Below are 16,204 nucleotides of genomic sequence, written 5' to 3'. Positions count from 1 at the left end.
ATGATAGTTAAAGAAGAGTATTTTAATTGGTGCATTGAGAAAGAAGTAATACTTAACACAGCCTTAATGCACAATTAGATTTACATACAGTGCTTAACACCCATGTTACAGAAGTTTAGGATAATTTTCCCTGAAATAGTCTCTCATCTTTTTCACTGTATTTTCACTGTTTTGAGCAAATGACAAAGACCTTCTTATCATATTTTTCTCTCTTTTTGGGTGGCACCTCAGCAACTTGGATACAGTGTTATGTAGTTTTCTTTTCAGATGTAAATCAATAGCGTCAATTCATCAGGAGGGGATTTTTTTTCCCCTGCCTGGATGTTTGTTGCCACTATTGAGTCATTTCTTATGTTTAACCAACCATCTTTCATTCATGTTGATTCTTTTAGTTCTTCCTTAATGTTTCCTCTATTTCTTCACTTTTAATTTCTTCTAGGCATGGTGAATCAAATAAATAGAATTCATACTATGAATAAATAGAATTCATTCATTGCTAGTTGGTAATAACTAAAACAATAATCATCCATTTGCAGTATTGATTAACAGCTTTCACATTCACTATAGTTAGAATGAGAAAACCGTTTAATGAAATCAACACTGAGGACCAAAAATTGAAAAATAATAAGCTCTAGCCAGCCAGCTCTGTATAGCACCATGTGATCAGATATGTTACCACCTCCCAGAAGTTCTAGCTAACCAGATCCTACTATCAGTTCACAAGTCCATCCACTTTTGTTCCTTTACCATCCAATGACAATTGATTCCACTCACTAGCCATGTCCCTCTCTGAAAACTCTGATGACTCCACCCGTTTCCCATCTCCAAATTTCTAGACAGTTTAGAAATGTTCTTACTGTTTTCTAATAGGCAAAAAAAATAGAATTTGTTCTTTAAACATTTTACTATAATGTTTTTATTCTCAGATTGAAATTCGAGCCTGATGTTTCCGGTATGAAAACACTTTCAAATATGTGTTATGATTACGTAAATAATTCAGAGTGATATAGATGTTCAAAAACTGAAAAAGCATGAAATCCCTGCCCTCCTCCAAAAAACCCCAATGAAACCTGATCATTTCCCCCAAAAACTAGACTGGATTAGTAAGGGGGAGGGAGTTCTGTAAAAGATGGTATATTGTTCCAGCTTTATCGCATGAAGTACAGATTTGAAAATGTATCAGAAAAGATAATACTCAACTTACAGTGCCTAGAAGCAGCTCCAGCTTTCAATTTGTAATGCATATAGAAAAGTACATGACTGTTAAGTAACCAGGGGTGTGCATTACTATAACCCAATGCACTACATAATATGCACTCATTGACAATTCTCTTAAAGAAGTGTGCAATATACCATACATTGCCACATACACCCTGAGCTTGTGTTTTTCCTGTACATTAATTTTTAGTCCTTGGCAAGTGTACATGACAGACACATCGTCATATTGTTTCATTACTGTGGAAAGTAGCTGGGAGATTAGTTGTTTTTGTGGGAACAGTCCCATTGCAGTGAGCAGCAGGTAGTTTTCCTTGTGTTAATGAGGCCTATCAAGAATATATCACAATTTATAGCAGGTGTGATGAAGATGGTGTGCATTTAAAGTGGGATTTTCAAATGCGCAGCACACTGGCTGAACTCTACTGATACTGAAATCAATGAGAGTTTCACCATTGACTTAAATGAGAGTTAGGCCAAAGCTGAGCGCTTTTGAAAATCCACCTTGCAAGTTCTGCTCCCTCCCAATGAGCTGGAAAGAAAGACATTAATGCCCTTACTGAATTCTCTGCAATACTGGAAGTCACTGACTGCGCTTATGTCCCGTTAGCTTCTCACACACATGGCCAAATGCTGAGGTGGGAATGCAGGAAAACTCCCAATAGCTTCAATCAGTTTCCCTGAGAAAAGATTGAATGTGTCTGGCCCTTCTGTGGGTGTGCATAGGACACAAGAAGCTTTCCCCACACTTGAGCAGCCAGTGGAAGAGTCCTATTATGTGGGCTTAAGTGCTGGCTGTTTACAGAGGGGTGAATTTTCACCCCTTATTGATTTGGGCTCTTCAACATTTTAATTTTTTATAAAAGCTTTTCAGTTAATCTATAATGGATTACCTGACACTTCTTTCCCCGCTGGAGAATGCTGATACTCACTGTAAAAGAGAATGTTTTTACAAGTGGACCACATTTACAGTGGCATTCCTAAATTTAAAGTATTTCATCAGGTACATATATATATGTGTATTTATTATGCTAATAACTACTTGCAGTGAAGTTTAAGGTAAGTTATTAGCCTCCGTCTTTCTGGCATATGGCCCACAGGCATTGGCAATCGTGTTGCTTGAATTATGAATTTTCTTTTCATTTTTTTAATAGTGAAATAGCTGTGCAGTGTAACTTTTAAAGCTGAAGTATATAAAAAGCAGTGATGCAGGTGAAGCAAACCGGGGGAAAGGTGCAACATCTGGATTTGGATTTTCTACAGCTAAAGGGCTGTAGTCTTTAGTTACTTTCAAAACCAGAATAACATACAAACCATTCACAGAGGGCAGTAATGTTGTGACACATGAAATCCACAAACTGGTTTATGAACATGCATAAGGTTCAGATTAAAGTTACTCTGCAAAATGTACAGCAAACTATCTATAGGCCTGATCCTACTCCTATTGAAATGAAAAGTAGAGCTGGTTGAAGATTTTCATTCAAAACTTTTTTTGATGAAAAATTGCTTTTGGAAATTTTCCAAATGCGTTTTTTTCCTCCCCAGTTTTCAATGAAAACCTAGACTTCTATTTTCTAAATTCAGCTTCTTCCACCACAGAAGTTCCCAGAATATGGTTTTCAGACTGCTGGTGAGCCATAGAGTGTTTCCAGGTGGTCTGTGTAGCCGTTTCTGCCATCTGTCAGTCTTCAAACTGAGAGGTAGTGGTAGGTTTTTCAGATGTTTTTTCTGACCAACTCAACCAAAAGCCCAAACCTTTTTCTTCCTTCCACATGGCTTTGATGGCTTCAGGTCTTACATGACAGGCGTTTCTTTGCTCTAAATTCAATCTTGTGCAGATTTCTGGGCAGCTCCAAACTAATAAGGTAAACAATGTGCAGGAGGACACAATCAATCTGCAAAGCAATCTGAAGAGATCAGAGCAAATTTGGAGGAACTGGAACCAAGGAGAGGCGTTTTGGTGCTAGGAAATTAAAAGTGCTATAGTAAACGAACACCACTGATACAAAATGGAGAGCCATAGCTAAGTGCCATACTCATTGTGTTTAGGCAAGTTTATTTTCATATTGTTTTTTTAATGCTGCTCTACTAATATGATGCTACAGAGAATGTATAGTATCAGGACTGTGAAATGACTTGGTCTATAATAAAGGTCTGATACACAGGTAGGGTGACCAGATGTCCCGATTTTATAGGGACTGTCCCAATTTTTGGGTCTTTTTCTTATATAGGCTCCTATTACCCCCCACCCTCGTCCCAATTTTTCACTTTTTCTGTCTGGTCACCCTACACACAGGAAAGCTGGCCGGAAACGGAAACTTCACCTACTGGCCCATTCACAGGACCTGGGCACAACTCTGAAGGCAGAGATCCCTGTCTCATGACAGGGATCATTACCCATCAACTCCAATGGCTACTTATAATAGTCCACAAGTGTGTCTCTGTCTTAAAGAAATGCTTCATAATATAGAAGAAGTTTGAAAGCCATTGCTCTAAAGCACTAGCAATTGCCTCATAATTCTCCTTTTCAAGGCTTATTAACCTGCCTCAACTTTTGTCCTTGTGCGTTTTATACATAACTAACTCTTTGCCATTCACAATTTGAATGGATGAAAAAAAGTGGGCAGCTCACTGTAAAATGTCAAGTCAAGGGTGGGCTTATTCGGTCAGCTTGGCCCTTTTCTCACACTGGGAACACAGGAGAGATTGAATGAAACTGCCATGCATTAGCAAGCCTGCCTAACTGAGCACAAAATGTTTGCAAAGTAACACTATCCCAAGCCAGATATGGATTCCAAGCACTGCCATTCACAACTGTCGATCAATATAAATGATTATGGCATTTTAAAAATAAAATTGATTGTCCTTGACTGAAGTGGAAGGGAGAACCCCCATGTGTCACGAGGAATGACTGTCCAGCTCCATATGAAATGGAGTTAGTAAAATGGCTTCATTTTTTTACTGATGCTGCAGAGGTCTTTAAGCTAAATGCTGTACAGTAGACTTGGAAGTATTGATCATGATAACAAGCTTATGGGTGAAATCCTGACCCCATTAATGTAGACATGATGGCAAACGAGGACAAACATAGGGGTGAATTTTAAGTAGCAGACCACAACTTTATTAAATTTAACATGGGGAAGAGGGTGCTGTACACCCTGTTAGTCACCAGATTCTCACCAAGCAGGTATTTTAAGTGGCTCCAGTATGGGGTTACAGGGCTCCTACCTTATAACACATACTCAGGGTAGACTCTCCTCAGCCTACCCCCAGGATTCAGCTTGCTCTTCTGAGTCCTACCACCCACCCATCCCCCTGTGAAGGGACCTCAGCCCACGAAGGCTACAAGGTCTTCCTCCATCCCACGAGCACAAGGCTAATCAGTAAAATCCCAGCTCTGTTAGTTCTGGGAATGGTTCCTTTTAGCCACACTGGAAACTGGCTACAAGTTGCAACCAGCTAACATCCTTACCAAGTGCTATCCTAATTATTCAGTCCTAGTCCTCTTTTACTCAACTGCACCTCCAGGGTGCTGCAAGGAAGGTGAAAAATTCCTTAGGCCTCTGCCAATTTGACCCCTCTGGGAAGAAAAAATTCCTTCCTGATCCCAAAACAGATGGTCAGTCAGACCTGCAGCATTGGCAAAACACAGCTCCAAGGCTTCCAATACCCGGTGGGGAGGGTGAGGCTGCTGGAATGGTGCCAACAGAGGCTCCATGTGGCCCAGGCTAGAGTTTAAGGTAATGAAAGAGGAGGGTGAGGGATCAACCAGCTCCCTTCATGCCTAAACCAGCTAACAAGTAGCTAGAGATTCTGTAGGGGAAGGGACCCCTGCAACCTCTCAGTGTGTGCTTTTCTCCTCAATTCGATGGGGCCTGTCCCTGCTGCTGATGGTCCCATCGAGTTTCCCACCTGCTGAGGTGGGTGAGTGGCACTGAAGTCAACGGAGCCACGATTTATCCATATATTATATTTAACAGATCACATCAGCACACCTGGATACACACAAGTTCTTTTATTTTTTATTGACCGAATTTCCTAGCAATTTCCTTGCCAATGAGATTTCAGTAGGGTATAGAGAATTTAAATGAGCTGATGGGACATTTAAATGAACTGAAAGCAGAAAAGTTAGCTACAACTTTTTCCCCAATCCCCAGGAGACCTCTTGAAGAGTACCTTTTAAGGCAAAGGTGAGAGCGGTCAGTGTATATTGCATGTCTTCTTTCTAGCAACCTTTATGCCCAATTTGTTTGTCAGTGGGAATTGCTGTATTGCAAACTAAGCAGTTTTCTTGGTGATGAGAAATGCATTAAGTAGTTGCATAAAATGTACTGCTTGTGAGAAAGAAAAAGAGGGAAGTTGGAAGTTTGACTTAAATGGAGCTTTGCTGATTTATACTTGCAAGGAATTGGCCCTGTATGTTCAGACATGCCTCCTTATCTTGATGATAGAACAGCAGCAGAAGAGCTGACAGGTTTCAGAGTAGCAGCCGCGTTAGTCTGTATTCGCAAAAAGAAAAGGAGTACTTGTGGCACCTTAGAGACTAACAAATTTATTAGAGCATAAGCTTTAATAAATGTGTTAGTCTCTAAGGTGCCACAAGTACTCCTTTTCTTTTTAGAAGAGCTGACGTAAACTGAGAATCAGTTCAAGGAGGTGCTGCAGTTGGTTATTGGTAGGAACAAGAAAGATTGTAGAGAAGATCAGAACTTAGGGTCTTGCTATAAGAATTACCTCATAAGAAAGTGAAAGATATTTAAAAAGCTATCTGTACCTAATTTGCCTTTTAGTGACAAACAGCGATCATAAAGTTAGGAGCAATCTGTAGAAAGTAGAGATATTAGCTGAGATTTTTAATGACATGCAGGCAATGTTCTCTCAGATTGTTTCCATCCATGTGTGGAATGAATTTTGTTATGTGCAGCACCAATATTGAGGTGATATGAGGATGTGCGCCACCAGTAGAAACAAAAACCGTAGATATGATATATATATTTTTTTAAAAAGTTGTAAAGAATATTAAAACAAGGGATAATTAACAAGGTGCACTGCTTATTTAACATGAACTCAAATAAAAAGAACATTAACACTGCAAAATTTTCAGTAGCCTTTTGGAATCTTACATGTATCTATTCCTTTGAGGCATAAAACAAAATTATCTGTTTTCTTGACATAGGAAACAAAATATTTTATCATTAGTATTGATGCATGCAATAAAATAATTGTTATGCTTTCTTTATGCTTGAAATACGCCGACTTCTATGGGGGCCTCACAAACCCTGCATCAAGGTGTTTGGCATAAGAGCTGCGATACTGGGTCAGACCACAGGTCCATCTAGCCCAGTATCCTGTCTTCCGACAGTGGCCAATACCAGGTGCCCCAGAGGGAATGAACAGAACAGGTCATCATCAAGTGATCCATCCCATCGTCCATTCCCAGCTTCTGGCAAACAGAGGCTATGGACACGATACCTGTCCATCTTGGCTAATAGCCATTGATGGACCTATCCTCCATGAACTTATGTAGTTCTTTTTTGAATCCTGTTATAGTTTTGGCTTTCACAACATACTTTGGCAAGGAATTCCACAGGTTGACTATACGTTGTGTGAAACATTACTTCCTTTTGTTTGTATTAAACCTGCTGCCTATTAATTTCGTTTGGTGACCCCTAATTCCTGTGTTATGAGGAGGAGTAAATAACACTTCCTTCTTTACTTTGTCCACACCAGTTATGATTTTATAGACCTCTATCATATCCCCCCTTAGTCATCTCTTTTCCAAGCTGAAAAGTCCCAGTCTTATTAATTTTTCCTCATATGGAAGCCATTCCATACCCCTAATAATTTTTGTTGCCCTTTTCTGAACCTTTTCCAATTCTAATATATCTTTTTTGAGATGGGGCGAATATACTGCACGCAATATTCAAGATGTTGGCATACCATGGATTTATATGGAGGCAATATGATATTTTCTGTCTTATTATCTATCCCTTTCTTAATGATTCCCAACATTCTGTTCGCTTTTTTGACTCCTACTGTACATTGAGTGGATGTTTTCAGAGAACTATCCACAATGACTCAAAGATCTCTTTGAGTGGTAACAGCTAATTTAGACCCCATCATTTTATATGTGTAGTTGGAATTATGTTTTCCAATGTGCATTACTTTGCATTTATCAACACTGAATTTCATCTGCCTTTTTATTGCCCAGTCATCCAGTTTTGAGCGATCCTTTTGTAGTTCTTCGCAGTTTGCCTGGGATTTAACTATCTTGAGTAATTTTGTATCATCAGAAAATGTTGCCACCCCTTTTTCCAGATCATTTATGAATATATTGAAAAGGACTGGTCCCAGTACAGACCCCTGGGGGACACCACTATTTACTTCTCTTCATTCTGAAAACTGACCATTTATTCCTACCCTTTGTTTTTCCTATCTTTTAACCAGTTATCAGTCCATGAAAGGACCTTCCTTCTTATCCCATGACAGTTTACTTTGCTTGAGAGCCTTTGGTGAGGGATCTTGTCAAAGGCTTTCTGAAAATCTAAGTATACTATATCCACATGCTTGTTGATACCATCAAAGAATTCTAGTAGATTGGTGAGGCATGATTTCCTTTTACAAAAACCATGTTGACTCTTCCTCAACAAATTATGTTCATCTATGTGTCTGACTGTTTTGTTCTTTACTATGGTTTCAACCAGTTTGCCCGATACTGAAGTCAGGCTTACCAGCCTGTGATTGTCAGATTCACCTCTGGAGCCCTTTTAAAAATTCGCATCACATTAGCTATTCTCCAGTTATTTGGTACAGAAACTGATTTAAAAGATAGATTACAAACTACAATTAGTAGTTCTGCAATTTGGTAACTAATTGATCTTTAAATATTCATGATAAATAGGCCTAATGGCCTGTGATGGGATGTTAGATGGAGTGGGATCTGAGTTACCCAGGAAAGAATTGTTTGTAGTATCTGGCTGGTGAATCTTGCCCATATGCTCAGGGTTTAGTTGATCGCCATATTTGGGGTCGGGAAGGAATTTTCCTCCAGGGCAGATTGGAAGAGGCCCTGGAGGTTTTTCGCCTTCCTCTGTAGCATGGGGCATGGGTCACTTGCTGGAGGATTCTCTGCTCCTTGAAGTCTTTAAACGATTTGAGGACTTCAATAGTTCAGACATAGGTGAGAGGTTTTTCGCAGGAGTGGGTGAGTCAGATTCTGTGGCCTGCGTTGTGCAGGAGGTCGGATTAGATAATCATAATGGTCCCTTCTGATTTTAGTATCTATGAGTCTATGAATTTCACATTTGAGTTCCTTCAGAACTCTTGGGTGAATACCATCTGTTTCCGGTGACTTATTACTGTTTAGTTTATCAGTTTGTTCCAAAATCTCCTCTAATGACACCTCAATCTAGGACAGTTCATCAGATTTGTCACCCAAAAAGAATGGCTCAGGTTTGGGAATCTCCCTCACATCCTCAGCTGTGAAGACCGAATCAAATAATTCATTTAGTTTTTCCGCAATGGCCTTATTGTCCTTGAGTGCTCCTTTAGCATCTCAATCATCCAGTGGCTCTGCTGGTTGTGTAGCAGGCTTCCTGCTTCTGATGTACTTAAAAAAAAAAAGTTGCTATTACTTTTTGAGTCTTTTGGCTATCTGTTCTTCAAATTCTTTTTTGGCCTTCCTAATTGTATTTTTATATTTCACTTGCCAGAGTTTATGCTCCTTTCTATTTTCCTCATTAGGAGTTAACGTCCACTTTTTAAAGGATACCTTTTTGCCCCTGACTGCTTCTTTTACTTTGTTGTTTAGCCACAGTGGCACTTTTTTGGTTCACTTACTATGTTTTTGAATTTGGGGTATACATTTAAGTTGAGCCTCTATTATGGTGTCTTTAAAAAGTTTCCATGCAGCTTGCAGAAATTTCACTTTTTGCGCTGTATCTTTTAATTTCTGTTTAACTAACCTCCTCATTTTTGTGTAGTCCCCCTTTCTGAAATTAAATGCTACAGTGTTGGGCTGCTGTGATGTTTTCCCCACCACAGGGATGTTAAATTTAATTACATTATGGCCACTATTACCAAGCGGTCCAGCTATATTCACCTCTTGGACCAGATCCTGTGCTCCACTTAGGACTAAATCAAGAATTGCCTCTCCTCTTATGGGTTCCAGGACTAGCTGCTCCAAGAAGCAGTCATTTAAGGTGTCAAGAAATCATTTAAGGTGTCACGAAGGAATAGGTTTTGGATTTGAAGGGACAACCCCAGGCCCAGGGCTACGGCTACGGACTTTTCCCAGCCCTCTCTCCCCACAGCAGCCCTGGAGCTGGGAGAGACAGGCATCTTTCCCTGCAACAGCCCCGGAGCTGCGTGGAATCCTTTCTCCCTGCAGCAGCCCCGGAGCTGGGAGAGTCTCTCCCCACCACAGCCTCGGTGTTGGGGAAGCAGCATCTCCCCCACCACTTCCCCCCACTGCCATCTTCCAGGCCCACCTGACTATGCCCTCTGTGCAGTGTGCAGGCCTGCACAGCTCTGCTCATCAAGTGTGCGGCCCTTGGTAGGCTCTTGTGCAGCCGCACAGGTGCACACCTTAGGGGGAACACAGCATGCAGGCGATTTAGACACACAACTTCCATACATTTTAATGCACGGCTGTGAAGAATCCCAACGGCTGGTTATTACACATGTATCTAATTATAGGAATGTTTCTGTAGTTTTTGTTTTTAAACTAACAAAACTTCTAGGTCACTGAGTTCAGCATTTTCTAGTCTCATCAGCTAACTCAATCCCTATCTTTTCTCTGAATTTTCTCATAGACTCAATATTATGATGATGATTTTATTTTATTATTTATTTGTATGTATTATCCAGAAGGTCAGACTAGAAGATCATAATGGTCCCTTCTGGCATTAAAATCTGACTCTTAGTGGCTCCAGTTTCTTGGAAGCCCTCAAGCAACTCGCACTTTCCTGTAGCTAAGGAGGGTCTCGGGTTAGGTTTTTGTGCCATCACCAAGCTACCCTTTGAGGCCTGTTAAAGGAGCTTCTTTTTATTTTCTTGTCAGTCAAACCCCTTTCTTGGTGATTATCACCGCTTACGAGGACCGTCAGCGAATTAGGAATATGTCTTGCAAGGCGCCGTTCTTAGACCTTTTTCCAGATACAAGACTTGAATAGACAGCACCTGACTGTTCTCCCTTTCACATCAATCAGGAGATCAAAACAAGATTTAAGTAGTGCATAGCCCTTATGTTTAGGATGAAAGTTGACAGTTTTATTTTCAGCTGGGGAGTGCCTTTTAGGGAAAGTTTGAGGCTAAACCAATTGGGCTTTCTCGAGAACAATGGATCAAAGCAGAACTCAACACTCCTATGAGTGCAGGTGCATAGGGAGGAAGGCAAGGCTCCTGCATCAGTGCACATATCACATAGCACAGAGTGTTGTGATACTGTTTAGCACATAATTTGCACATGATGGAACTTGTTTTCTAATTTGCATTTTTAAACATTTAGGAAATTGCAGACAAAAACTAAAATATTAAAAGAATGTTCAGTTTGCAAAGCGAAGCACTCAAAAAGAAATGGCCCTCTTTTGCTCTTGCATTGTAGTTTAATGTTCAGTACTATTTCCTAACCAATATACCATAATACATTGCCATTCTTCTTTATAAGAAACATGTTTGTGGCACACTATAGTCGTGATTACTACCATACCATTTCTGTAATTTTGAGTGCTTCACCATGCAACCTTGTTGTTCTTTTAGGACAAATTAGTAAACATATTTAGAGGTTAATTGTAGCTTTGCATCAGTCACCATTTGTGTTCAGCACATTTTTGTGCTGCCCCAGCAAAAAACCGGGAAGCATATTATGACCTGGAGACTTATGATCTGCCTACTGGTTTCTCCCAGCCCTTTACCTGACACAAGTACATCTTTCTCATGGCAGTGCAGCTGCACAGGCTGGAGCATTGGGGGAGGAGCCAAGGTACCACAGGTTTCCTACTCTCTCCCTGCCCATCAATTTGGGTTGGGTATATAGTAGCCTCACAAAGGGTGTCCCTCCCTCTGGACCGTGACCCAAAGAGGCATATCACAATCATGTGAATCATCCCATAGGTTTCAATAATACCAGTTGTGTCAAATTTCTTCTCATGAGCATTTCTAATTCCTCTTGTAAATTCAGGTATCTAGCATTGGCATAAAGGCAATGAACGTTTGGCTTCTCTTCAGGTCCCTTGTCATCTTGATTTAATTTGCTTGTGATATCTTCCATTTGATACACTGTCCCATCAACACTGACCCCTGCTATACTTTAATGCCTTCCAGACTCGTCTATCTCGCTGTCACCCAGAAGATTTGTTCCCCTACTACTGAGATTGAGGCCATCCAAAGTGTACAGCTCCTTTTTCTCATAAAAGGTAGCTCAGTGTTCCATGAAACCAACCCCCCTACTTTATATCATTTACCTGGAGATCCCACTGAAGACAATGGGACTTAAAGAAGTAAGGCTATTGGGAATTCGCTCGGCTGCTAAGATCTTAGAGCAGTGCATCCTTTTACATGTCACACAGACCAGGGAAGGATTTGGTTCCATATGTACAACTGTTGTTCAATTCAGTGTGCACAACTGAGGGCAGAATTTGCCCCAATAATATGTGTTGCAACAGTTTGGCATAATAGGAGGGTGAGTTATAATTAAAGGCAGCATGAATTCAAATTTAGTATTTATATTTTCCTTTATTAATTGAAATCAGATCTTCTATTTTATTTATATAAATAGGAATATCTTTTTAAACCAATAGTAAAAAAAGATGGGGGGGGGGAATTCATCCCGTTAGCATGGAATGAGATCCACTGGTCCACAACACACTGTGACATAAACCATTCCTCTCTTTTTATTGACATCAGAGCAGTTCCAGACTTTTTGCCAGGAGTTTACAAACTGTTCTTACTACTGACACACATTCCATTTGGCTGGGAATTTGTGCAGTAAAAATAGTACTACACATTAGTATTCCCACTGCACAAGCATCTTGGCAAGTGGAATAATTTATCAGTATGTAGTAAGCATGCTACATAGCTCATTTCCTGTACTTGGACTTGTATTCATGACTGCACAAAACCCTTGCTCCAGGTTGATATCATAATTGCTTGGCTGGACCCATTGTAATGTGCATACAGTAAAATCTCCATAAAAAAATCTTTATTAAGCTACCTCTTGTCCTAAAAGACCATCCCAAAGAATCCCCAAATGTACGAAGCACAATTCTGCTCCACCTGTTAGAAAACCACCTGTGTCAAACAACCGGTTTTTGTCTGTCCCCTGTGTGGTTACTTAAGATAGGTTTGTTGTAATAAAGTCCCTCTACAAAGCCTGGGTTTCACATAATATACAATATCGACAGTAGGGAAAGCTGAGTGTATTAACCATATGTGAAATAATGATCAATATAAGTTTTAAAAAAACCATCAAATAGATGTTTGGCCAGCAGAGCTATCTAATATCAGTTTGAAAGATAAAGTTATTAGTTTTACCAGTCAAATGTCTGTTTAAAATAATAATGATGATAATAAATTGTACCTCTGCTGAAAACGTCCATGTCAAGTTTCAAGCCAAATGTGAATACAAATGGCTGGATGATCAGCCTCTTTAAAAAAAAAAAAAATTTATAGTGAAACCCCTGGAAATGTTGACAGAATCTGAGCTGTGGAGGTGCTGCCAGGTGACACTAATTTCAAACAGGCTTTTTGCCAAGAGAAGTGCAGCAAGTTCAGTTGACTCTCAGATGTGGAGAGTGTTTTTCTTACCCCTATTAGCAGTTAGTCTGTTGGCCCATATGTTGCTCCAGTGGGGTTAACAGAAATCTACTATTTTTATTCTTTGTGACAGTTTTGTACTGTGCATTACATGTTGGGTTGGCCTTTACTGCAATATAATGAGGACAGACACTTTTATTTGCATGTATTGTGGCATAATTTCATTTTACCATGATTTTAAATGTAAGTTGCTTTCAGCCAGTGTTTTGGCCTTGGCTTTACTTCTGACTCTGTCCAGCAAGAGTCACAATCAATGGTACAATCCATGTTTTTTGAAATTGTACGTATCCCTATATGTTTTGGAAGTTGGCTTGATACGGGCTTTCTCTGTCAAGGCCTGATCAAAATCCCACTAAAGTAAATGGAAACAACTCCTGTTGACTTCAGTGAGCTTTCAGTCAGGCCCCAAATACACCTCTACTCCGATATAACATGGTCCTTGGTAGCCAAAAAATCTTACCACGTTATAGGTGAAACCGCGTTATATTGAACTTGCTTTGGCCTCAAGCATTTCAAATATTAATAGTCACTTCCCGCTCCCTGACTGACCCCTCAGAACCCCCGACGCATCCAACCCCCTCAGCTCCTTGTCCCCTAACTAAGCCCTCCAGAGACCCCCCCGCCCCTAACCACCCCTCCCAAGACCCCACCCCTACCTAAGCCCCCCTGCTCCTTGTCTCCTGACCGCCCCTCCAGAGATGCCCCCAACCCCCTTGCTCCCTGTCCTCGACTGCCCCAACCCCTATCCACATCCCCGCCCCCTGACAGGACCCCCGGGACTCCCATGCCCTATCCAATGCTCCCGTCCCCGACCACCCCGCCCCCAGAACCTCTGAACTATCCAACCCCCCTGCTCCCTGACCGCCCCCCAAGACCCTCTGCCCCTTATCCAACCCCTCGGCCCCAGCCCAGCACCCTTAACACCGCTCAGAGCAGCATGTCGGAGCCAGACATGTTGACGTGTTGATCTGCCGGAGCGCACAGCTCCGCCCCGCAGAGCGCTGCTTTACCTCATTATATCCAAATTCATGTTATATCGGGTCACGTTATATCAGGGTAGAGGTGTACAATAAAGTAATATAACTGAGAGACTAAAAAATTAATACCTTTGATTACTCTTTGAAATTTCTGGGATGAGATAATAAAAGTTATTGTAATCAAGATAATAAATAGCATGTACTGTGGTAGATTCCTACATTAGAACATTTGTTTTTATTCTGAATCAGAAAAAAAGTCAAAATGTTGAAATTTTTCTTGGAATAGAAATTCCAAGCAATTTTGATTTGGAAACGTCAGACTGTTTTGTTTCAATAATGTTGAATTGTTTCATTTTGACAGTGTCCTAATATTTTGTTTGGATAAGGTCAAAACATTATAACACAATATCAAATATGTCTATAATATGAAATATAATCTTATAATATTATATAATATCATAGTTTAATATGTTAATATATAACCAACAAAATGATCAAATCAAATCTAAATGTTTTGATGTTTTTGAAATGTAATGAGAAAGTTGAAAGAATAATTTAGTCCAAATCAACATTACCCTGAAATGTTTTGATGTAGATGAAACATTATTTTTCAATGGAAAATTGTTTCATTGAAAAAATTTCAACCAGCTCTACTATTAACCCTTCTTATTGTTTGTGAAAGCAGGTTTTAGTATTAGAAACGTGATCAAAATAAAAACATTACTTTTAATCAGAACTGACCACATCCACAGCTTAAGGTTGTTGACCTCACATAGGGAGAAATTTGCAGCCTCTGGAATACAACAAAGTCCTCCCCTCCCCCCCGCCAGTTTCAAAGCAAACAATTTCATTTTGTTTCTCTGCATAAATACACAATGGTAAACTTTGTATCAAAATTTGCATAAATTATAAGTGTTCTTTAGATTAGTTTTATGTCATACACATCCATTATAGAGCAGTTCTGACTCTCAGGTGAATCTTAAGGAACTCACACATAGTCATTTAATCTGTAGCCACTCTGTGAAGCAGATGTCAGCGAAGAAGCATGGTTTCCCTTGTAGGCAGTTGGTGGTCTATATGAGGGAGCAGCCCTTGTTGTGCTTCTTGGTTGTGGCTGGTAAGGTATGTTGTTCCCAGCACTCTGGCATGATGTACACAGTAGAGCTCCGCCAAGTATAGTCAAAGATGCAGAGAAAAAGCCGAGGTAAAGAGCTTGCCCTATCTCATACTTCATCCCGTTGGGAAGCATGGGGTTGTAAAAATCTGTAACCACATCATTAGTAGTCCAAGAAACAGGAACCAGGCATATGAGACCAGCGAGGATGAAAAAGATTCCACCAGAGACAGCGAGAGAATTTTTGGCAGAGGCCCCTTTGACACATCGAGTGCAATGCATGCCAATAACAGACACCACACATGCCAGTGTGGAAATGAGACAGGAAATCACCATCATGGCACGAGCTGCTTGAAGGTCATGAGGCAGTGCAAGCTGAGACCGATGGACCTGACACTGGTATATGCCAGTGCTATGCCAGACACACTCCATCCAGAGCCCTTTCATGTATGCCACAGCTGTTATAATATTGGTGCCTACATGTGCCGTCCTCCACCAGTGAGGCAGAATAGTAGCAATTAATGTTCCAATTAGACCAAAGAGACTTAGTAAGAAGCCCAGTAACTGAACAGCCATGCTTGCCATGTTAATGTTTGTCCTAATTATTCCCTTTAATAATGTATCTCTGGTCGGCTTCCTTCTGAAAACACAAGCTTTTCCTGGGAGATATGCAGCAGTTTTACTCTGACACCTTCTGGACTCCTAATAAAAGGTAATTGAGGAAAAAGAAGTTAAATATTACCTAAATGCATTATTTCTCTAACCAGTAAGATGCATTTCAAGTGCAATTAGCATAGTTATGGTGGTTAATGATATTTTGTGGAAGCAGTGGGAAAGTAAGCTTCCCTCTTCACTTATGTAAACAGGCTTCCATGGCCTGTTGGGGAAAAAACTTCAGGCAAATTATGAAACTGAAAAAATATTTTAAAATAAAATATTCTTCTTCCCAACAGACTCCTCAGAGAAACATGACTTCCTTTCTAAAGTAGAAAATTAACAAGTGTTAACACTTGGATTTATAAAGCAGACATCTGAAAGCTACTTTACATGATGAAAACATTTCCAAAAGTTCATAGCAGGACTA

At 40.2% G+C, this 16,204-nt stretch overlaps 1 protein-coding gene across 1 annotated transcript; it reads right to left on the bottom strand.

The window, feature by feature from the left end:
• Positions 1 to 14,481: 14,481 nt before the first annotated feature.
• On the bottom strand, positions 14,482 to 15,780 carry CLDN14 (claudin 14). The gene has a single exon (XM_038378623.2). It carries the CDS (start codon positions 15,703 to 15,705, stop codon positions 14,995 to 14,997), a length of 711 nt encoding a protein of 236 aa, XP_038234551.1. The 5' UTR covers positions 15,706 to 15,780; the 3' UTR covers positions 14,482 to 14,994.
• Between the last annotated feature and the right edge of the window lie 424 nt (positions 15,781 to 16,204).

This window comes from Dermochelys coriacea, chromosome 1 (assembly GCF_009764565.3).
Source record: "Dermochelys coriacea isolate rDerCor1 chromosome 1, rDerCor1.pri.v4, whole genome shotgun sequence".
Taxonomy (NCBI): Eukaryota; Metazoa; Chordata; order Testudines; family Dermochelyidae; genus Dermochelys; species Dermochelys coriacea.
The sequence above is the reverse complement of the archived record's forward strand: the minus strand, read 5'-3'. Positions and strand labels throughout refer to the sequence as shown.